The sequence below is a fragment of the Mustela nigripes genome, chromosome 4 (genome assembly GCF_022355385.1).
Source record: "Mustela nigripes isolate SB6536 chromosome 4, MUSNIG.SB6536, whole genome shotgun sequence".
NCBI classification, from domain to species: Eukaryota; Metazoa; Chordata; class Mammalia; order Carnivora; family Mustelidae; genus Mustela; species Mustela nigripes.
The window spans coordinates 85,434,693-85,459,501 of record NC_081560.1 but is presented as its reverse complement, the minus strand read 5'-3'; the positions used below and the strand labels follow the sequence as shown (position 1 = coordinate 85,459,501).

The window sequence follows — 24,809 nt, the reverse complement described above, 5'->3', positions numbered from 1 at the left end:
CAAGTAAGAAGCCCGTTAAGAACATCTAAAAGCCGAGAGGCCAGCAGTTTTTCACTCTCAGGTTTAATAATTAGGATCTATGGACTCTGCTTTTACTTCTGAATCCATTACCTGCCTCATGTGCACTTTGTAAAACCGGATTAACCCCCCAAATATTTGAAAAGTGAAAGAATGACAAAAACAGATTTTAGAAAGGAAAGATTTTGGGGGTTCATCCGAACCCTTTTTATACAGGAGGAAACTGAAGCTAGGACTGTTTAAAGATTTGCCCAAAGCCACACAGGTAGTTAGTAGCAAAAAGTCAGAGAAATGAAAATACAAAGTGCAGGCAAGTCATTCAACCTCTTTTGAGGTCTCAGCTTTCCTCATCTATTAAAAAAGGGGATGATCTAAGACTGTAACTGATTCCAAAGGTGCACCTCTAAAGTCGTGTGATTTTGTACACATATCTGTGGGAGAAAACAAAAATCCTGATTAAATAGCAGGCAGAACACTCGCACAGACATTTTTCCAAAGTCTATAGCCAGATGGCTACAGGCACATGGAAAGATGCTCAGCACCATCACCAGGGAAATGCAAATCACAACCACAGTGAGCTATTACCTCATACTCGTCAGACTGGCCATTACCAAAAACACAAGTAACAACAAGAATTGGTAGGGATGGGGAGAAAAGGGAACTCTTCTATACTGCAGGTGGGAATGCAAACTGGTGCAACCACTCTGGAAAACAGCATGGAGGCTCCTCAAAAAGTTAAAAATAGACCTACCCTACGTTCCAACAACTCCTGAGTTTTTATCTGAAGAAAATGAAAACATTAATTAGAACAGAGACACATGCACCCCTTTCTTGCAGCATTACTTTGAACAGCCAAGATGTGGAAGCCATCTAAGTGTCCACTGATAGATGATGAATGGGTTAAAAAGAAGTGATGTGTAGATACACACACACACACACACACACACACACACAGGGATATTATTTAGCCATAAAAAATATTAAAATTCTACCAGGCAACAATAGGGATGGACTTGGAAGGTAATAAGCTAAGTGTAAAGAGCCAGAAAGACAAATACCATATGATTTCATTTATATGTGGAATCTAAGAAAAAAAAAAATAAACGAAAACCAGAAACAGACTCATAGATACAAGAAACAAAATGCTGGTTACCAGAGGTGGGAGGGGTTTGGGGACAGGTGAAACAGGTAAAGGGGATTAAGAGGTACAAATTTCCAGTGATAAAATAAATAAATCATGGGAATGTATTTTCATCTTTCCCAATGCTCTCAAACAGTCTAAGCTGTACAGGAATTACAAATTTCTTAATACTGAAGACACACACACACACACACACACACACACACACAAAAGGACCCAATTCTGGTTCAAGATGGCGACATAGGAGATCCTGAACTGATCTCTTCACACAGACACCCTCAATCTATTGCTACATCAAGGATAATTTTCTCTGGAAGAAATCCAGAAATGAGAAAAATTGAGAAAAAACTCCCCACTAAAACTGACAGTAGAGGATGAAACACAATCTTGCCATCACCACCTCCCCTGGTGCAGCAACATATAACCCGGCAGGAACTCACATCTCCCAGCATCTCCCTGAAGAGCAAAGGCTTTGGACCCCACACCCTGTCTTCCAATTTTTAAGATTTCTAGCTGAGACATGGGCTTCCAAAATATCTGGCTCTGAAAGCCAATGAAACTTGCATCCATTACACCCACCAGGCTACAGAAAATTAAGAGAGAGTTTTTAAAGGGCTTGCACATACTAACCATGGCTTAACCCCCTAAGGCCAGCAGAAGCAGTAGCCTGGCTCCAGTCTTTTCATCAAAGAGGCCTATTTACTTATCTTAATAACTGCAAGGCAGCTTGAGGGGCAGACTTCTCTTTGAACAAACATCAAGGGGCTGACTGACAGTAATACTCTCCAGAGATGGGGAGGCTGGATGGTCCTGGTCCCATCTTTGCACTCTCCCCATGCCTCGCTCTAGGATGCTGGTATTTCCCAGAAAGGAGTCTGCACACATGTCTGGCATCCTGGTTTTTGCGGCTGCTGCCCAAGAGATGTCCCTTGATCACCTGGATCTAGTGGCCAGAAGGACCCACAGGTTCTGTGGGATGGTAGCAAACAAAGAAATAGTTCAAAACTAGCTATCACCCCAGGGCTCAGCACAGAAAGATCAAACACCCATCTCTGTCTTCGACTGGCAGGTGTATTTCCATACTGTAAAAGCTGCTACCTGAAGGTTTGGCTTCTACTCAGCCTGTATCTAAGCACTGAATGAGATCCTTCCCTTTAGGACACAGACAGGGCTTGGCACACTCTCAGCTACCATGAGCTGTTAGAAACAGGCTGCTCGAACAATCACAAAGCTTGGAGAGACAAGCAAGACTTGGGCACAGTTGAAGAGTAAGATTCATTTCCTACATGAGATCACTCCTTTAAGACTGGGACAGAAAATCAAAGAAAGTGCTAAGCAGAAGTCACAGAGTTGAAGAATATAATAACGGAACCAAAAACAAACTACTAGAGGGATTCAATAACAGACTAGAGGAAGGAGAAGACAGGATCACTGAACTAGAAGACAGGGCAGGAGAACTCATCCAATCAGAGCAGGAAAATAAAAATGAAGATAGCTTAGGGGACCTATCTCTCTCTCTCAGACAAATAAATGAAATCTTAAAAAAAAAGATTTTAAAAAAAGATTTCATTTATTTGTCTGAGAGAGAAAAAGTGAAAACGAGTGTGCACGCACAAGAGGGAGCAGCTGAGGGAGAGGGAGAAGCAGGCATGCACAAGAGGGAGCAGCTGAGGGAGAGGGAGAAGCAGGCTCTCTGCTGAGCAGGGAGCCTGATGCGGGACTTGATCCCAAGACCCTGGGATCATGACCTGGGCCAAAGGGATATGCTTAACTGAGCCATCCAGGTGCCCCTAAATAAATAACACCTTTTTTTAAAAAAGTCAAAAGCTAAACTCAAGGAGAAAATCTTACAAGCTACGACAGAAAAATAACTCATTACATATAAGACCATGAGCAGATTTTTTAGCCAAAACTTTGGAGGCCAGAAGGGAGTGTCACAGTATATTCAAAGTGCTGAAAGAAAAAAAAAAACCAAAAAACCGTTAACCAAGAAAAATCTAACTGGCAAAGTTGTCCTTCATAAATAAAGGAGAGAGAAAGAATTTTCCAGACAAGCAAGAGCTGAAGGAGCTCAGCACCTCTAGCATGGTCTTACAAGAAATGTTAAAGGAATTTCGTGAAGTTGAAACAAAGGGTGCTAATTAGTAGCAGGAAAATACATACATGTATAAATCTTGCTGGTAAAGATACATAGTTATATTCTGAATAATGTAATGGTGGTGGGCAAGTCACTTATCTTACAAGCTAAAAGTCATAGTAAAAATACTATCAGTACAATAATTTAAGGGATACAGAAGACAAAGATATAAATTGTGATACCAGAAACAAACTGTGTGAATGTGGAGGGAGTAAGAATGTAGAGCTTAAGAATGCATTCAAATTTTAGTTATTATCAACTTAAAATAGACTGTTATGTTTTAGGTAAGCCTCAGGGTAACCACAAAGCAAAAACGTATGGTAGATAAAGAAACATTAAAGGTAAAGGAATCTAAACCTACCACTACAGTAATCATCACACCACAAAGAGAGCAAGAAAAGAAAGGCACAAAGGAAATACAGCCAGCCAGAAAACTATTAACAAAATGGCATTAAATCCATACCTACTGAAAATTATTTTAAATGTAAATGGCCTCAAGCCTCCAATCAAAAAGCTTAGAGTGGCCCAAAGGATAAGAACAAAAACAAAAACTGGAGGAGAGAGTCAAGATGGTGGAGGAGTAGCAGCCTCACATGACAGCAGGTCGCAGGAGTTCAGCTAGATAGTTACCAAAGCATTCCGAACACCTACAAACCCAACAGGAGATTGAAGAGAAGAGGAGCAGCAATTCTAGAAACAGAAAATTGCCCACTTTCTGAAAGGTAGGATGTGCAGAGACGTGAATCTGAAGCGACAGGAAGATAGACCCTGGGCAGGGGGGTGGGATGGGGTGGGGAGGCTGGCTCCCCGGCAAGCAGCGGAGCAACGGAGCACAGAATCAGGACTTTTAGAAGTCTGCTCTACTGAGGGACATCGCTGCAGAGGCTAAGCAGGGGTGGAGCCCTTGTGGGGACAGTGTGGTACCAGGTCACAAGGGTCACAGAAGGATCCAGGGTGTCTTGAGTGCAGCAGAGCTCGCAGGTATCAAAGTGGGGAAGCCGGCTACAGAGACAGAGCCGGGGAATGAGCTCTCAGCTCGGGGCTACCTTAAACTGTGGCACAGTCAGGCCACTGCTCTTTTGGGCAGGGACTCGACAAGTAGCAGATCCGGGGAGACCCACCTTCCCCTGCCAGAAGAGGAGCATGGCAGGAATCTGCTGGGTTGGGAGACTCCAAACGGGGCTGTGCGCCAGAGACAGAAATGCCGGGTCACAGGATGGGCGAGCTCCAAGCGCAGCCAGAGACCAGGGAGACGGGAGTGATTGAGCGCTTTTCTCTGAGGGTGCACTGAGGAGTGGGGTCCCGAGCTCTCGGCTCCTCCGGCCGGGAGACCGAGAAGCCACCATTGTCATTCGTGTCCTCCAGAGTTCTAGGGAAAGCGTTCAGGGAACATAAGCACCCCGAGAGCGAACCCAAGCAGAGCATATTACATAGCCCAGCCCTGGCAAGGGTGGCGTAGTTCCACCTCGGGTAAAGACTTTCGAGAATCACTGCAACAGACCCCTCCCCCAGAAGATCAGCAAAAACATCCAGCCAAGACCAAGTTCACCAATCAAGGAGAAGAGCGGAATTCCAGAGGAGGGGAAAGCAAAGCACGGAATTCATGGCTTTCTCCCCATGATTCTGTAGTCTTGCAAAGTTATTAAAATTTTTTTAAAAAAAAGATTTTATTTATCTACTTGACAGACAGCAATCACAAGCAGGCAGAGAGGCAGGCAGAGAGAGAGGTGGAAGCAGAGCTCCCCGCAGAGCAGAGAGCCTGATGGGCTCGATCCCAGGACCCCGGGATCATGACCTGAGCCGAAGGCAGCAGCCTTAACCCACTGAGCCACCCAGGCACCCAAATTATTTTTTAATTTTATTTTTTTCTTACTCTATTTTTTTTAACTTTTCCTCTTTCCTTTTTTAACATTTTTAAAAACTAGTTTATCTTAACAATACCTTTCTTAAAAAAATCTTTAAAAATCTTCACTTTTATAGTTATATTTTATTCTTCATTGTATCTAACTTTATTTTAGTAGACATATAGGATGTTTTCTTCTGAAAAATTTTGGGATACAATTTCTTTAATAGATCAAAATATACCCTAAATCTAGCACAGGGTTTTGTTCTAGTCTCCAGCCTGAGCAAATTCTCTCCACTTTTTCTTTTCCCAACCAACTTATCTTATCAATTTCTTTTTAAGAATTTTTAAAAAATTTTTTCATCTTTACAGTCATATTCCATCCCTTCCTCATGTTTACCCTTACTTTTATATATATATGTGTTTTCCTTTCTTTAAATAAAATTTTGGGAGGTAGTTTCTTCTACGAGACTAAAACACACCCAAAATCAAGTCGATGGCTCTGTTCTATTCACCAGTCTTACATATATATATTTTATCTTTTTTAAAAATTTTTCAAAATTAAAAAAAATTTTTTTACCCCCTTTCTTCTCCTCCCAATTAGGGATCTCTTCTGATTTGGTTAGTGTACATTTTTCTGGGGTCTTGGCCACCCTTTCAGTATTTTATTCTCTTGTTCATATATTCATATCTGGATAAAATGAAAAGGCAGAAAAACCACCCACACAGAAAAGAACAAGAGGCAGTACTGATGGCTAGGGACCTAATCAATAAGGACATTGGTAATATGTTAGATCCAGACTTCAGAATGATGATTCTCAAGGTGCTAGTTGGGCTTGAAAAAGGCATGGAAGATATTAGAGAAACCCTGTCTGGAGAAATAAAAGTCCTTTCTGGAGAAATAAAAGAACTAAAATCTAACCAAGCTGAAATAAAAAAAGCTATTAATGAGGTGCAATCAAGAATGGAGGCTCTTGGGGCACCTGGGTGGCTCACTGGGTTAAGCCTCTGCCTTAGGCTCCAGTCATGATCCCAGGGTCCTGGGATCGAGCCCTGCATCAGGCTCTCTTCTTAGCGGGGAGTCTGCTTCTCCATCTCTCTCTGCCTACTTGTGATCTCTCTCTCCCTCTCTCAGGTGAATAAATAACATCTTTAAAAAAAAAAAAAAAAGAATGGAGGCTCTTACTGTTAGGATAAATGAGGCAGAAGAGAGAATTAGTTATATAGAAGATCAAATGATGGAGAATAAAGTAGCTGAGCAAAAGAGAGACAAACAACTACTGGACCACGAGGGGAGAATGTGAGAGATAAGTGATACCATAAGATGAAACAATACTAGAATAACTGGGATTTGAGAAGAAGGAGAAAGAGAGATGGGGCAGAACGTATATTGGAGCAAATTATAGTAGAGAATTTCCCTAATATGGCAAAGGGAACAAGCATCAAAATCCAGGAGGCACAGAGAACCCCCCTCAAAATCAGTAAGAATAGGTCCACATCCCGTCATCTAATAGTAAAACTTACAAGTCTTAGTGACAAACAGAAAATCCTGAAAGCAGCCCGGGACAAGAAGTCTGTAACATACAATGGTAAGAATATTAGATTGGCAGCAGACTTATCCACAGAGACCTGGCAGGCCAGAAAGAACTGGCATGATATATTCAGAGCACTAAATGAGTAAAACATGCAGCCAAGAATACTATATCCAGCTGAGCTATCACTGAAAATAGAAGGAGAGATAAAAGGCTTCCAGGTCAAACAAAAACTAAAAGAATTTGTAAATACCAAACCAGCCCTAAAGGAAGTATTGAAAGGGGTCCTCTAAGCAAAGAGAGAGCCTAAAAGTAGTAGATTAGAAAGAAACAGAGACAATATACAGTAACAGTCACCTTACAAGCAATACAATGGCATTGAATTCATATCTCTCAAGTTACCCTGAATGTTAATAGGCTAAATGCCCCAGTTAAAAGATACAGGTTATCAGAATGGATAAAACAAAACCCAAAAAACCAAAAAAACAAAACATCAAAATCCTGCCTACAAGAAACTCATTTTAGATCCGAAGACACCTCCAGATTTAAAGTGAGGGGGTGGAAAACAATTTACCATGCTAATGGACCAATCAAAAGACACAGGGTATCAGAATGGATTAAAAAACCAAGCCCATCAATATGCTGTCCACAAGAAACTCATTTTAGACCCAAAGACACCTACAGATTTAAAGTAAGTGGGTGGAAAACAATTTACCATGCTAATGGACATCAAAAGAAAGCTGGGGTGGCAATCCTTATATCAGATCAATTAGATTTGAAGCCAAAGACTATAATAACAGATGAGGAAGGACACTATATCATACTGAAAGGGTCTGTCCAACAAGAAGTTCTAACAATTTTAAATATCTATGGCCCTAACGTGGGAGCAGCCAACTATATAAACCAATTAATAACAAAATCAAAGAAACACATCAACAATAATACAATAATAGTAAGGGACTTTAACACCCCCCCTCGCTGAAATGGACAGATCATCCGAGCAAAAGATCAACAAGGAAATAAAGGCCTTAAATGACACATTGGACCAGATGGACATCACAGATATATTCAGAACATTCCATTTCAAAGCAACAGAATATACGTTTTTCTGTAGTGCACATGGAACATTCTTCACAATAGATCACATCCTGGGTTACAAAATACGTCTCAACGAGTACCAAAAGATTGGGACCATTCCCTGCATATTTCCAGATCACGATGCTCTGAAGCTAGAACTCAATCACAAGAGGAAAGTTGGAAAGAACCCATATACTTGGAGACTAAAGAGCATCCTTCTAAAGAATGAATGGGTCAACCAGGAAATTAAAGAAGAATTGAAAAAATTCATGGAAACAAATGATAACGAAAACACAACTGTTCAAAAATCTGTGGGGACACAGCAAAGGCAGTCTTGAGAGGAAAGTATATAGTGACACAAGCCTTTTTCAAGAAACAAGAAAGATCTCAAGTACATAACCTAACCCTACACCTAAAGGAGGTGGAGAAAGAACAACAAAGAAAGGCTAAACCCAGCGGGAGAAGAGAATTAATAAAGATCAGAGCAGAAATCAATGAAACGGAAACCAATAAAAACAAAAGAACAAATCAATGAATCTAGGAGCTGGTTCTTTTAAAGAATTAATAAGATTGATAAATCCACGGCCAGACTTATCCATAAAAAAAGAGAAAGGACCCAAATAAATAAAGTCATGAATGAAAGAGGAGAGATCACAGCCAACACCAAAGAAATACAAACAATTACAAGAACATATGAGCAACTAAACGCCAGCAAATTTGATAATCTGGAAGAAATGGATGCATTCTTAGAGACTATAAACTACCAAAATGGAACCAGGAAGAAATAGAAAACCTGAACAGACCCATAACCAGTAAGGAGATTGAAGCAGTCGTCAAAAATCTCCTAACAGGGGCACCTGGGTCTCAGTGGGTTAAGCCTCTGTCTTTGGCTCAGGTCATGATCTCAGGGTCCTGGGATCAAGCCCTGCCTCTGCTCAGCAAGGAGCCTGCTCTCCCCCCTCTCTCTGCCTACTTGTGATCTCTCTCTCTCTGTCAAATAAATAAATAAAATTAAAAAAAAAAAATCTCCCAGAAAACAAGAGGCCAGGGCCACACAGCTTCCCAGGGGAATTCTACCAAACATTTAAAGAAGAATTAATTCCTATTCTCCTGAAACTGTTCCAAAAAATAGAAATGGAAGGAAAACTTCCAAACTCATTTTATGAGGCCAACATTACCTTGATTCCAAAACCAAACATCGCATCAGAAAAGAGAATTACAGACCAATATCCTTGATGAACACAGATGCGAAAATTCTCACAAAATATGAACCAGTAGGATCTAATAATACATTAAAAGGATTATTCACCACAACCCCACAATACCACAAAGTGGGATTTATTCCAGGGCTGCAAGGTTGGTTCAACATCCGCAAATCAGGGTGATATAGTACATTAATAAAAAACAAGAACCATAGGATTCTCTCAATAGATGCTGAGAAACTATTTGACAAAGTACAGCATCCTTTCTTGATCAAAACTCTTCAGAGTGTAGGGGTAGAGTGTACATACCTCAATATCACCAAAGCCACCTGGAAAAACCCACAGCGAATATCATTCTCAATGGAGAAAAACTAAGAGCTTTTCTGTTAAGGTCAGGAACACGGCAGGGATGTCCACTATCACCACTGCTATTCAACATAGTACTAAAAGTCCTAGCCTCAGCAATCAGACAACAACAACAAAAAAATTAGAGGCATCCAAATCGGCAAAGAAGAAGTCAAACTATCACTCTTTGCAGATGATATGATACTTTGTGTGGAAAACCCAAAGGACTCCACTCCAAATCTGCTAGAACTTGTTTAGGATTTTAGTAACGTGTCAGGATATAAAATCAATGCATAGGGGCGCCTGGGTGGCTCAGTGGGTTAAAGCCTCTGCCTTCGGCTCAGGTCATGATCCCAGGGTCCTGGGATCGAGCCCCGCATCGGGCTCTCTGCTCGGCAGGGAGCCTGCTTCCTCCTCTCTCTCTGCCTGCCTCTCTGCCTACTTGTGATCTCTGTCTGTCAAATAAATAAATAAGAATAAAATCTTAAAAATAAATAAATAAAATCAATGCATAGAAATCAGTTGCATTTCTCTACATCAACAAGAAGACAGAAGAAAGAGAAATTAAGGAGTCAATCCCATTTACAATTGCACCCAAAACCGTAAGATAACTAGGAATAAACCTAACCAAAGAAGCAAACAATCTATACTCAGAAAATGATAAAACACTCATGAAAGAAATTGAGGAAGACACAAAGAAATGGGAAAATGTTCCATGCTCATGGATTGGAAGAACAGATATTGTGAAAATGTCTCTGCTACCTAAAGCAATCTACATATTTAATGCAAACCCTATCAAAATACCATCTATTTTTTTCAAAGAAATGGAACAAGTAATCCTAAAATTTAAATAGAACCAGAAAAGATCCCAAATAGCCAGAGGAATGTTGAAAAAGAAAGTTAAAGTTGGTGGCATTACAATTCAAGACTTCAAACTCTATTACAAAGCTGCAATCACCATGACAGCATAGTACTCACACAAAAAGACACATAGATCAATGGAACAGAACAGAGAGCCCAGAAATAGACCCTTAACTCTACGGTCAACTAATCTTTGACAAAATAGGAAAGAATGTCCAATGGAAAAGACAGTATCTTCAACAAATGGTGTTGAGAAAATTGGACAGCCACATGCAGAAAAATGAAACTGGACCATTTCCTTACACCACACACGAAAACTCCAAATGGATGAAAGACCTCAATGTGAGACAGGATTCCATCAAAATCCTTGAGAACACAGGCAACAACCTCTTTAACCTCAGCCGTAGCAACTTTTTCCTAGAAACATCACCAAAGGCAAGGGAAGCAAGGGCAAAAATGAACTATTAGGACTTCATTGAAGTTAAAAGCTTTTGCACAGTAAAGGAAACAGTCAACAAAACCAAAAGACTCATGACAGAAAGGGAGAAGATATTTGCAAACGACATATCAGATAAAGGGCTAGTATCCAAACTCTATAAAGAGCTTATCAAACTCAACACCCAAGGAACAAATAATCCAATCAAGAAATGGGCAGAGGGGGGACCTGGGTGGCTCAGTAGTTTAAAGCCTCTGCCTTCGGCTCAGGTCAAGATCTCGGGGTCGTGGGATTGAGCCCCACGTGGGGCTGTCTGCTCAGCGGGGAGCCTGCTTCCCTTCCTCTCTCTTTGTCTGCCTCCTTGTCTACTTGTGATCTCTGTCTGTCAAATAAATAGATAAAATCTTAAGAAAAAAAAAAGAAATGTGCAGAGGACATGAACAGACATTTCTGCAAAGAAGACATCCAGATGGACAACAGACACATGAAAAACTGCTCCACGTTACTCAGCATCAGGGAAATACAAATCAAAACCACAATGAGATACCCCCTCACACCAGTCAGAATGGCTAAAATGAACAAGTCAGAAAACGACAGGTGCTGGCAAGGATGCAGAGAAAGGGGAACCCTCCTACACTGTTGGTGGGAATGCAAGCTGGTGCAGCCACTGTGGAAAGCAGCATGGAGGGTCCTCAAAAAGTTGAAAATAGAGCTATCCCTATGACCCAGCAATTGCACTACTGGGTATGTACCCTAAAGATACAAATGTAATGATCTGAAAGGGCACATGCACCCCAATTTTATAGCAGCAATGTCCACAATAGCCAAACTATGGAAAGAACCTAGATGTCCATCAACAGATAACTGGATAAAGAAAATGTGGTATATATACACAATGGAATACTATGCAGCCATCAAAATAAATGAATCTTGCCATTTGCAATGACGTGGATAGAACTAGAGGGTATTATGATGAGTGAAATAAGTTAATCAGAGAAAGACAATTATAACATGATCTCCCTGATATGAGGAATTTGAGAGGCAAAGTCGGGGGTTTAGGGGGCTGGGAAGAAAAAAAAAAATAAAACAAGATGGGATTGGGAGGGAGACAAACCATAAGAGACTCTTAATCTCACTAAAGAAATTGAGAGTTGTGGGGGGCGGGGGTATGGAGAGGGTGGTTGGGTTATGACATTGGGGAGGGTATGTGCTATGTATGGTGAGAGCTATGAAGTGTGTAAGCCTGACGATTCACATACCCCTGGGGCAAATAATACATTATATATTAATAAAAAAAAAAAAACAACCCAAACCAAAATAAGACCCAACTTACATTTTTATTTTGGTCACCCATTCTAACATAGAGTGAGTTTTTCCAAAGAACCAAGCAATTCCTGGACACAATTCCAGGTTCCACAATTCAATTCAACTTTGACACTTTCTACCTGCGTCAGACCCCACAGGTTATGGGCTCAGTCATCAAAGACTGCCCCCTACCCCCGACCAGGATCCTTTAAGTTCTACTCTACAATTCACTGGGAAACTTTATCTCTAAACCCTCCAAGATAGCGTTGACAATCATTCCCAAGCACAGGGGCCGCTGATATACATCTAAAGGGTCTCAGGAAAAGGTTTTATTCACGGTAATGAATAACCTTTTGCCCAACAACAGCTAACCCCTCAAGGTCTTGGAAATCTTGCTTCCAAAATTCCTTATACACTTATGCCATTCCCGATCCCCTTCCAACTTGCAAGTGTATAACAGACCCCTCCTCACAGCCCCGGGGCAGTAGCCCTTTCTGTCCATGGGTCCTGTCCAGGGCTTTAATAAACCACCGTTTTGCACCAAAACTGTCTCAAGAATTCTTTCTTGGTCATTGGCTCCGGACCTCACGCCACCGAACCTCACTTATATTCTAAGACTTCATCAACTCCAGGAAATGGTGCTGGGAAACCTGGACAGCCACATAAAAAGATGAAACTGGGCCACTCTTTTATCAGACACAAAAATCAACTTATAATCAAGTCTTTAACATAAGACTTCAAACCATCAAACTCTCAGGAGAACATGTAGGCAGTAAGCTCACTGACATAGGTTTTTGCATGATTTTTTAGATTTGACACCAAATCCAAAAGCAATGAAAATAAACAAGTGGACTGTCAGATTTTAAAACTTCTGCACAGCAAAGGAAACCATCAATAAAATGAAAAGGCAACCTATGGAATGGGAGAAAATATCCCCCAATCATTTATCTGATAAGCAGTTAATATCCAAAATATATAAAGAACTCATGCAACTCAATGGGAAAAAACCCAAGTAATCGTTAAAAAAAATAAGCAGAGGATATGAATAGCCATTTTTTCCAAAGACATATAAGTGGCCAACAGATATGTGAAATAGTGCTCAACATCTGTAATCATCAGTAACAGGCAAATCAAAACCACAATGAGGTATCACCTCACACCTGTTAGAATGCTAGTATCAAAAAGATAAGAGATTTAAAAACAAAAACAAAAACAAAAAGATAAGAGATAACAAGTGTTGGTGAGGGTGTAGAGAAAAGGGAACCTTGGTCCACTGCTGGAGACTATGTAAATGGTGCGGCCACTATGGAACCGTTTGGACGTTCCACAACATCAAGAATACAACTAGCACGCAGATCTAGCAATTTCACTTCTGGGTATTTATGTGAAGAAAAAGAATTATTACCTTGAAAAGACATATGCATCCCCATGTTCACTGCAACATTATTTATAACAGGAAGACACAGAAACAACCTCAGTTTTCATTGATAGATGAATGGATAAAGAAAATGTGGTCTACATATATATAGGAAAACTGAAATAGTGGATTATTACTCAGCCATAACAAGAAGGAAATCCTGCCATCTGCAACAACCCGGGTGAACACTGAGGGCATGATTCTCAGTGAAACAAGTCAGACAGGAAAGAAAAAACAAATATGACATAATCTCACTTATATGTCGAATCTAAAACAAGAAAAAGGAAAAAATCAAATTCACGAATAAAAATAGATTCATGACTGGGGTTGCCAGAGGCAGGCGAAGGGGGAGTGTAAAATGGATGAAAGTGATGAGAAGCACAAGTTTAAAGATATGTAAATATTGGGAAAGTAATGTACAGCTTGATGACTACAGTTAGCAAGCAATACTGTATTATGTACTTGAAAGTTGCTGAGAGTAAATCTTAGAAGTTCTCATCCCAACAACAAAAAATCTGTGCCTATGAAGTGAGAGATGTCAACTAAACTTTTCATGGTGATTATTCTGCAATATGTACAAATACCTGAACCAAGTATATCAAATCAAACCAAATATATACATATTACATATATTTTATATCAAATATATACATAGCCACATATCATACTGTATACCTATCATTAATACAGTATTTTATGTCAATTTTATCTCAATTACAACAAAAAAGATCATCTTCAAAAATCTAAACATGATGCTGAAAAAAATGATACTTGTTAAGTCTTCTTCAAAGATAAAGGGGTGGGGCGCCTGGGTGGCTCAGTGGGTTAGGCCTCAGCCTTGGGCTCTGGTCATGATCTCAGGGTCCTGCGATCCAGCCCCGCATCGGGCTCTCTGCTTCATGGGGATCCTGCTTCCCCCCACTTCCTCACACCCTCTCTGCTCCACAGGGAGCCTTCTTCCCCCCCCCCCCCCCGCCCCCACCTCTCTGCCTACTTCTGATTTCTGTCAAATAAATAAATAAAATATTTAAAAAAAAAGATAAAGGGGTAGTTTCAGGAAGAAGGGACCAGGAGCACCTTATTTTGTAAGGTGCCTGACTTAAGGTAAGGGTGACTTTGGAACTGGTAAAATTAAGTTTAAAACACTGACTTTGTCAGTGTTCACCAGGTTCAATCAGTGTAAGTGAGAAGGTATCTGAATCCAGGAATCTCTTTCACACACAAACAAATTAGGCTTTGTAAGTCAGGGAAAATAAAAACCTTTTTTTGAAAATTGCTTTTTCCTTTGTCCCTAAAGGGAAACAGACCTTCTCCCTACTGTTTTCTCGGAGTATTTCCTTGAGTAAACTTGTACAGCTCACCCTCGAACAATGAAGAGTTTAGGGGTGCCAAAATCCACGTATAATTTTGGATTCTCCCAAACTTAACTACTAATAGACTGCGATGAACTGAAAACAGTTAACATATATTTTGTATGTGATATGTCTTATGTACTGTATTATTACAATAAAATAGGCTAGAGAGAATGTTAAGAAAATCATAAGGAAAATACACTTACAGAACTGTACCTATACTGAAAAACAAACAAAAAACCTCCATGTAAGTAATCCTGTGCAGCTCACATTCCCCTTGTTCAAGAACGAGCTATAACTGTAATTCCTTTGTCTCCTTAATATAAATGACATCTTTTTAAAAGCTAAGTAACTCTCCTGCCAGTTTACAACCCAAGAAAGTCTTTCTTATGGGATTTGGGGTCATCTGTTTAAAATGTAAACATCAAAAAGGTGGAGCCCAGATCTCTGAATTTAGCCTCACCACCTGGTTCTATGTTGTAACCACCTGCTTGTCATAGATGCTGAGAAGATGCTGAGAAGTCTTATGTTTCCTTTGGATAAAAGCAATTAGCTGAAACAAATTGCCACGTCAATTACCAGTGAATTTACGATGAATTATGTGTAAATGGTGCTGTCAAGCCTTTTCTTAAAGACAAGTTACTGTCTTTCTGGATAACATGCAGGTGGTATGAAATAGATATCTGCCTAGATACATAAAGGGGTGAGAATTCTCTATTCAATCCCATTAGCTGACTGCCTGGGATGAGCACAGCAATCTAGTTTAATGCTTACTCAACAATAAAACTTTAGTTCTTTTCTGTATTTGCAGAGAGGAATTTCTTGGTTGGCAGGAGAATTCATTTTTAATTATTTCTGTAACAACGTCCATGACCGGAAATTTCCCTCCAGAACATCCAGCAAATCCTCAGAATCCCGAACGCACCCATCGGGACTTTTGGACGGCAACCTAACCATGCACTTTTTCGCCGGGAGGGTAGCTTCCTTTCCCATGCAGACAACTGTTTCAAACTGATAGGTACATCCGTGTCTGTTATCTCCAGAATCTCTCAGCGACTTTGTGTATGAACCACAGTGACTTCAAGGTACCTCCCCTCTGAGGCTTGGCCGAGAGGACGCAGAACTACCCCTCCAGCTTTCCTTCTCCCAGGGCAACTGCAGACACGACTTCGTCTACCGCTCCAGGCCCCGCAACACCCACGCCATCGTAGGGAGAATCCCCTTGGTAACACAAAAGCCGGAGCAAGCTTTAACGTGCGGGGTGGTGGACATGCTTTTGAGAAACCCAGCCAATCCTCCGCTGTGACGCCGCACTCAGGCAGGAAAATGTGGGCAACTTTTCATCACGGGATTTTGAACTAAGTGGAGGCAGGAGGCGGCTCCGGACCTTACAGCATCCCATCAAGTGGACGATCAGTCCTCTGCACCTGGCTTCTCCACCTGGCCGTGCTCACCAGCCTCCCGCCCTCCCCTGCCTCGGCTTCTTTGGCCGCGAGCACGGCAAGGCCACGAGCGCCCGCTGTCTTCAACCTTCACCCCAGGGATAACACCCAGCCCCGGTCCGCTGTCCCCCGCCGCCTGCCGGGCATCCCGTGGCCTCACCTGCGGAGCGCGAGGCGCGCAGCCGAAACCCGCGGCCGCCTTGCCGCTGCCCCCGCGTCAGCTTGTAAATGCAGTAGCAGGCGCCGGCCCCGAGGACCAAGCCCGCCGCCACCCAGCCCACGTCCCGGGCGCCGCCCATGCTGCCGCCGGGGCTGGGGCGCAGCGTTGGGGCTGGGGCGCAGCGTTCGGCCTGGCGCAGGAGGCCCCGGAGCCAGCGGATCCCGCCGCCAACCGAGCGCGAGCCCGCGGAGAAGAAAGGAAATAGGGTCTGAGCTCCGCCTCCCGGAAACGACCCTGCCAGACTAGCAAGACCGCCCCCTGCGGCCCCGGAGCGTCCCGGCGGCTTGGCAGAGGCGGGGCGGGGGGGCAGGACTAGTCCGGAGCCTCAGGGACTGCGTGACCCGAAGGGAGCCCCCGGAGGCTGCCGCCGCCGCCGCCGCTGTCCGAAGACGGACTTCTGCTGGCTGCCGCCGGGGCCGAAGCCCGCCTTCCTCCCGCCGCCCTCTTGGCTGCTCCCCTGCCCCCGCCCCGCCTAGGGGACGCGGACCTCACTCCGCCGCGCCCGCCCCTCCCTGCCCCGCGGTTGCCGGGGCAACGCCGGGACGCGCTAGTCCCCGGCCTGGGCGCGGCGCCTGCTTCCGGGGACGCGGAGGGCCGGCAGGGAGTTTCAGTGGGGCCTCTGGTCATGGCCTCGCTACGCACTGCCAACCCCCAGCTGAGGAACTACTTCAAGGAGAACTACATTCCTCAGGTCTGCGAGGTACTGGCGCCACGTGGCGGCGGAGTTAAAAGGGAGAGGACCCCGGCGATTTCTCGGAGGAGCGGCTAGGGTCTGGCGGGAGAGCGAGTGGAGGGTATGAGGAGCGGAATGGGAGAGGATGAAGTCAGCCTTGAATAGACTGGCCGTCTGGGCTGAAGACACAGATCAGAGAGGAGAAGACAGAGGGGGCGATGGTGGCGGAAAGGAGGGGAAGGGTGACATGTTCCCCGGAGAAAGAGCGCAGGGCCCCGGGGACAGCAACCGCGCACTCCAGACGTTAAGGTCTGGTCAAGAGGGGCCTGAGGGGGCGCCTGGGTGGCTCAGTGGGTTAAGCCGCTGCCTTCGGCTCAGGTCATGATCTCAGAGTCCTGGGATCGAGTCCCGCATCGGGCTCTCTGCTCAGCAGGGAGCCTGCTTCCCTCTCTCTCTCTCTCTGCCTGCCTCTCCATCTACTTGTGATTTCTCTGTCAAATAAATAAATAAAATCTTAAAAAAAAATATATATATATATATATAAAAAAGAGGGGCCTGAGGACCGAGGAGGACCGCGGAGAAAGTGTTCTAGAGACAGAGGAGCAAAATTAGAAGAGTGCGGCTCTATGAAGAGAGTGGGCAGTAGTGTCACCTAGGAGGAGGTATGGTGGGTTTGGCACACGGTGAGCCTGTGTGATGAAGGCAGAGGATAGATTTCAGGTCAGCTGAGCGAGAGTGGACGCTGAGACCCCTACGGAAGGCAGCCAGCCCTTCGTGAAGGGAAGGAGCCCACGGCCGGGATTGCCCTAACCCGAGGAGACTGTACCCTACCCGATCATTAGGAGGAAGGAGGACAGGAGAGGGGTGGGTAGGTTTTGTTGTTTTGGGGGTAGGAAGCCAAGTAACTTCCATTTTCTCTACAAATATTTGGTGAGATATTTGCTAAGAATGTGTACCTTTGGAGGCAGCAGAAGGGGTTTGGAGCAGAGATAAGGTATGTGGAGATTAAGGGGGAGAGAAGTCTAGGGAAGGAAAGAAGAGGGGAGCCAGCCAATGTTGAGAGCCCTGCTCGGGATGGTAAGTCTCTTGTGCAGCTGGGAGGGCAATTTGATAGAGCCTTTCTGAATGGTATTTTAGAAGTATTTGTTAAAATGTTAAGTACATACACCCTTTGACCAAACATTTCACTTCTAGAGATCCACTTCAGGCATAGACTTTCACTGTATCCGGAAAGCTGTACAAGGATATTCATTATTGTGAAAATAGCAAATAACTTATATATAAATAAGGGAATGGGATAGTATATAAAGTATGTATGTATTTTTTGAGAAGAAGAGCTTTCCAAGACATTTTATTTTATTTTTTTTAAATATTTTATTTATTTATTTGACAGGCAGAGATCACAAGTAGGCAGAGAGGCAGGGAGAGAGAGAGGAGGAAGCAGGCTCCCTGCTGAGCAGAGAGCCCAGGGGCTTGATCCAAGGACCCCGGGATCATGACCTAAGCCAAAGGCAGAGGCTTTAACCCACGGAGCCACCCAGGTGCCCAAGACCTATTTTAAAAGAGGAAAAATAATGCAAGTTGCCCCAGAAGTGTCTACTACAATGTAACTACTCTGATTTCATATACGTATGTATATGTGTGTATATGTAGGTACATATATCTAGCTACATTTAAGACAATAATGCATGCATAGAACATACACAAAACTTTTAAAGCAAATGTTGGGGGGATGGCTTTATTTTTTTAAAATTTTTTCCATATACCTCTGTATTGTTTTAATTTTTTTCTGCTGAGTTTCATTCATGTTTTACTTCCATACAATTATGTTTGAAAATAGGTAGAAGCATGGTACTCATCCTCCCCACTGAGTGATTTTCTTAAGTAACAGTAAACCAGATGTAGGTATAAAAATAAGGGTTGACTTCATCCAGGATAGGCGTTTGCCAGGCATATAGTTTGGAGGGGCGGTGGTGGTGAAGGAGCTAAGCTTTTTAGAGTGTCTGAGGGATGGGCAGAGGGACTAGGTGGGAAGCGAGAACAGTTCCTGACACTGATAGACGGGCAGAAAGTAGAGGATCCTAAGGAGTAAAGAGGGGTAGAGGGAGTCATGGAGGGAGGGAGCTGGAAGAGTAGGAGGGTAGGGGTCAGAAAGCGGAATGTTTGTGTTTAAGATTTTAGGATTGAGCTCTTCTGAGTGATGACTCACTCTAGATTGGCTGTGGAGTAGGTAGCAGAAGTGGACTTGAGTTGAGGGTCAGGGAACACCAGGGAAGTGAAAGCCTCTCCTCCTCTTGCTCTCCACTTGCCATATACCTCCACTTGCCATATACCTCTTTCCATATACTGGCAGAGGATCCTTGGTCCCTCCTTTGGGTACAAACCCCCATTGCTCCCAGAGGAGAGAGGCCTTCAGTAGAGCCCTTTGCCTAAGGCGATATTCTCATGAGGAGTCCCTCTCTCCCTTCTGGCACCACATTAGCAGTAGGAGCAAGGGAGCGGTTTTCCGGGGCCCACACTCCCACCTTAATCCGGTTACCCGCTTCCCCTAGGAGACTATCAGGATGAATCGCCCTGTGCCTCTTAAGCCTGCGTAGTTCTTCATCTGACCCAATTTGACAGTACTAAAGATCTTCTAAAACCCATCTTCTGCAAACTTTGGAAGATGTAATTTCTTTTTTTTATCATAGATTTCCTGTATACTCAACCTCTTCTGAATTTCACCTACCTATCTTAAATAAAACCTGAGTATCATTTCCCTGCAAATGCTTGCACAGAGCTGATTGAAAAACCAAAACAAAACACCCTGCTTGACTTACTGACTTAAATACCGATTCTATTGATTGATACTTGTCATCAGTTTTGGGACGTTTTTGACCATTTTCAAATAATGTTTCTACCCAATTCTCTCTTCTTCTTCTGGGACTCTAATCATCATCAATATGTTAGGCTTTTTTTGTCTCCCCCCCCACCCCGGTTCTGTTTTTTTCCTTCTTTTTCCCTTTGTGCTCAAACTTGGATATTTTTCACTGATTGTCTTCAAGTTTATTGATTCTGCTTTATGCTGTGTCCTGTCTACTATTAAATATATCAAATGGATTCTTAATTTCCAGCAGTATATTTTTCCATTTCAGGATTATCAGTTGATTCTTTTTTATAAATTTTGATGAAAATTTTGCATGTTTTCATCCCTTTTATCTAGCATTTCCTGTTTTCTTTAAAGTGTTGTTATTTTAAAAATCATTGTTAACATGAATAACTTTGAAGACTTTCGGAATGGGGTAATTGTTGAAACTGAGTGATGGGTTCATAGGGGTTCATGATACTCGTTTATTTTCTGTATGTTTGAAGTTTTCCATAATAAAATGTCAAAGGATAGCAATGGCTGGGTGTTTCTTCTCATAATGTACATAGCTAGGGATGGATGCTAGACCAGTTTCCTTGGGCTATATAGTTCTTTTCTATTTGCTCTTTGTATCAATTATCCGTTGCCTTGTAATACAGCCACAAAACTTAGTGGCTTAAAGCAGCAAGAATCATTTCGTTTGTTCAAAAATCTGAATTCTGAAAGGTTTTTCAGGGAGAGCATGTCTCTGCTCCATGTGGTACCATCTGGGTTGGATGAACAGGAATTAAACACCCACTTTCAAGATGGTTTGCTCACATACCTGGCAAGTTGGTGCTGGGCGTTGGTTGGGGGCAGAGGGTCAGCTATGTCTGTGAGCCAGGAGGCTTGGTTTCTCCAAATGGGCCTCTTCATGAGCAACTTGGACTTCCCCACAGTATGGAGGCTCAGTTCTAAGAGCAAGCATCTCCAGAGAACTAGGTAGAAGTTATACCACCATGTGTGACCTCGGCTCAGAAGTCAACATAACATTATTTCACTGAGATTTAAGAGGAGGGAATATAGACCCCACTTCATGATGGGAGGCATATTAAAGTTACATTGTGACATAGCCCGTGGGATGGGAGATATTGTCATGGCCATACAATTAGCCACAAGTGGCTTGCTCATACAAGGGGAATCTGGGATCAAGTTGTAGTTACAACCATTATGTGGACAAATAAGATGGGAATCAATCACAGCAGTGTCACCCAGTAAGTGGGTTTCAACTCTTCTACATATTTATCCCTTCTTTTCCTCTTCCCTTTCTGTGTTCCCCAGGAGTAGATGTACACTGGACATTAAAAAGTTGCCCACACAATATGCGTTTCCCTCTTCCTTCTAATATTTCTTATGTTCTTCTATAACCTCCCTCTTCCCCACATAGACCATATGCTTCAGGGAAACTGACTATCTCTGTCCCTGGTGGTCCAGCCCTTATTGGCTTCCAACAATAAGGTTCTCTGGCCACAATGTCTGTGACAATGTGGGTGGTGGTAATCATGAGAGAAGGCAAGATGTGATCCAGGCCAGTTGATGTCAAGTTGCTGGTTGGAGTGCCAGGACAGAGATATACCATCTCTGGATGTCCATGGGGAAGTGTGCAGCCCTGGGAGCCACTGCCGATTATCCTGTACACACAAGGAGAAAAGGTTTGGGGTTCCTAGAGGTTTGTACACCCATCTCAAAGAGCACTGGATTGTATGTTCAACTCATGTTAGTCAGGTAACATTTTTCAAACAACAAATTAGGGTCTTGGCACCAGCCAGCCTTTTTTCTCTTGGGGGACAGCAAGAGTGGTAAGGAGGGGACGTCAGACCACTCCATCAGCAAATGTTTGCTGGACAGCTACCATGTGCTAGTAGAAAATTTGTCAGTGGCTTTGGGCACTTGCGGCTGTGAATCTGAAGCTGTCTTTAGTCCTGACATTTCTCTTGCATTCTCTGTGCATTTATCTATTTGGGTGTCCTGTGAAACACTAAAGAAACATAAATGGGTGAAGCTAATTTTAATAATATATATATATATATATATATATATTTTAAGGATTTTTTAAAATTTATTTGACAGAGAGATCACAAGTAGGCAGAGAGAGGGAGAGAGGAAAGCAGGCTCCCTGCTGAGCAGAGAGCCCGATGCGGGGCTCGATCCCAGGACCATGGGATCATAACCTGAGCCGAAGACAGAGGCTTTAAACCACTGAGCCACCCAGGTGCCCCTTTAATAATATATTTTATAAAACCAGTCCCAGAACGTAATCATTTCAACATGGACTCAATATAGATAGAATCATATTAAGTTTTCAAAATTGGGTGGGTATTTTACACTTAAACAGCCCATCTCAATTTAGACTAGCCATGTCTGAAGTTCTCAATAGCCACATGTAATTAGTTCCTACTATATTAGACAGTGCAGGTCTCAACTATATTAACATGTGTAATAAGCCAAGGAAAATTACCCTGGACCCGGAAATGATCATTGTGTCTCTAAGGTTGTACTTTTCAAGGGCACAAGGCTTCTAGAACTTCAGGAAAAGCCTGAGTGGCACAGTGAGGCTGAAGGGGTGGTCTAATGGCCAATCAACATGGTTTCCTCCTTCCCAGTGATCAGCAGGGTCACACGTGGGATAGCTGTTCTCACACACACCAAAGGAAATTGATGTCTACTTTCAAATCTAAAAAATAGATTTTATTGTGAAAATGAAAAAAGTAATAAAAGCACTCTATCAATCGAATATTCTGTCTACCCAGATTCCTATGTTGAAACCTAGTCTCCCATGTCATGGTATTGGAGATGAGGCCTTTGGGAGTTAAGTCATGAGGTAAAGCCCTCATGAATGGGATTAGTGCCCTTATAAGGAGGCCTGAGGGACATCCCTCTCCCCTCCATCATGTGAGGGCACTGTGAGAAGACAGCTGTCTGTGAACCAGGAAGCACCTCTCACCAGACACAGAATCTTCCTGTACTTGGATCATGGACTTCCCAGCTTCTAGAAATAAATTTATATTGAGAAGTTTCTGTTGTTTATAAGTCACTCAGTCTATAGTGTTCTGTTACAGCAGCCTGACTGGACAAACGGTTGATGTGGTTTGTTGTTTAAAACCACAGATCCTTTTAAATCCACAGTGGAGGGGTGCCTGGGTGGCTCTGTCAGTTAAGCATCTGATACTTTTGTTTTTTGTTTTTTAAGATTTTATTTATTTGACAGAGATCACAAGTAGGCATAGAGGCAGGCAGAGAGAGAGGGAGGAGGAAGCAGGCTCCCTGCCTAGCAGAGAGCCTGATGCGGGACCCTGGACCGATCCCAGGACCCTGAGATCATGACCTGAGCTGAAGGCAGAGGCTTAGCCAACACTGAGCCACCCAGGAAGTCCCTGACTCTTGATTTTTGGCTCGGAGTCTTGATCTCGGGGTCATGAGATCGAATCCCACCTTGGGCTCTGTGGTGGGTGTGGAGCCGGCCTAAGATTCGATCTCTCCCTCTGCCCCTCCCCTCACCTACCCTGGTGCTCATGTGTTCTCTCTCTCTCAACAAAACAAACAAAACAAAATAAACCCCACAGCTGAGAAGGACTCTAGGGGAGACTTTTGGTGACACAGATGGAGATTGAATAAGTGGCCTTGGTTCGGTCCTTCTGAAGTTCTCATTCTCTGGGGTTGTCTCTCTTTGGATACTGTTATAGCTACCTCCCTAATCCTTCTAGATGAAGCCCATCCCAATAAAGGACAAATAAAATGTATGCAAAATCAGAGATGGCTAGTGTCTTAGTCTTCCTGGGCTGCCATAACAAAATACCATTGTACTGGGGGGCTTAAGTCACAGAAATTTGTCTTCTCATAGTTCCAGAGCTCAAAGTGTGAAATGAGGGTGCCCACGTGGGTGGGTTCTGGTGATGGCACCCATCTTGGCTTGCAGACACCTGCTTTCTCACTGTGTCTCCCATGGCAGAGAGAGAGAGAGCAAGCTGGCTGGTGTGTCTTTTTATAACAGTGCTAATTCTATCATGAGGACCCTATTCTCATGACCTCATCCAGCCCTGAATACCTGCTAGAGGTCCCATCTCCAAATATCATCACACTGAACACATGAATTTTGAGGGAACACAATTAGCCCATAACAGATAGTCAGTGGAAGAAAACTATTTAACCACCTGGCAAAACAAAGTGTAGATGAAATGAATTACTGTTTTCCAGCCATCAAATCAACAAAAATTAGAATTTTATAATTATCAGTGCTGGCAAGGTAAAATGGACACTCACATTGGCTGTTAATAAGAGTATAAATTGATAATACCTTTTTATTTATTTATTTATTTATTATTTATTTATTTTTTTTAAGATTTTATTTATTTGAGAGAGAGACAGTGAGAGAGAACATGAGCGAGGAGAAGGTCAGAGGGAGAAGCGGACTCCCCGTGAAACTGGGAGCCCTCTGCGGGACTCGATCCCGGGACTCCCGGATCATGACCTGAGCTGAAGGCAGTCGTCCAACCAACTGAGCCACCCAGGCGTCCCGATAATACCTTTTTAGAAAGCAATTTTGAGATAGGTATGAAGAGCTTCAAAACATACCTCCTGGGGCCTGGGTGGCTCAGTGGTCTAAGCCTCTGCCTTCGGCTCAGGTAATGATCTCAGGGTCCTGGGATCAAGGCCCTCCTCAGGCTCTCTGCTCAGCAGGGAGCCTGCTTCCTCCCCTCTCTCTGCCTGCTTCTCTGCCTACTTGTGATCTCTTGACTGTCAAATAAGTAAATGAAATCTTAAAAACAAACAAAAAAACCCCATACCTCCTGATTCTATATTCTTGCAATCTATCCTAACAAAGTAGTCAGAGATGAAGATATGTACATTTCATCATTAATAGTGAAAATATTACATCATACCATTTTTAATAATGGGACAAAGTTTGAAACAACTTAGATGGCCA

At 43.0% G+C, this 24,809-nt stretch overlaps 2 protein-coding genes across 2 annotated transcripts in view; one reads left to right on the top strand and one right to left on the bottom strand.

Annotated features, from left to right (window-relative positions):
* ARMC10 (armadillo repeat containing 10) overlaps positions 1 to 16,553 on the bottom strand; it is a 32,685-nt gene extending 16,132 nt beyond the window's left edge. Inside the window, exon 1 of the mRNA XM_059396988.1 lies at positions 16,269 to 16,553. Coding sequence (XP_059252971.1) covers positions 16,269 to 16,407 — 139 coding nt within the window. The 5' untranslated portion in view covers positions 16,408 to 16,553. The remainder of the gene's footprint in view (positions 1 to 16,268) is intronic.
* A 337-nt stretch (positions 16,554 to 16,890) lies between these two features.
* The window catches only part of FBXL13 (F-box and leucine rich repeat protein 13), a 251,841-nt gene continuing 243,922 nt past the window's right edge, over positions 16,891 to 24,809 (top strand). Inside the window, exon 1 of the mRNA XM_059396979.1 lies at positions 16,891 to 17,028. Coding sequence (XP_059252962.1) covers positions 16,954 to 17,028 — 75 coding nt within the window. The 5' untranslated portion in view covers positions 16,891 to 16,953. The remainder of the gene's footprint in view (positions 17,029 to 24,809) is intronic.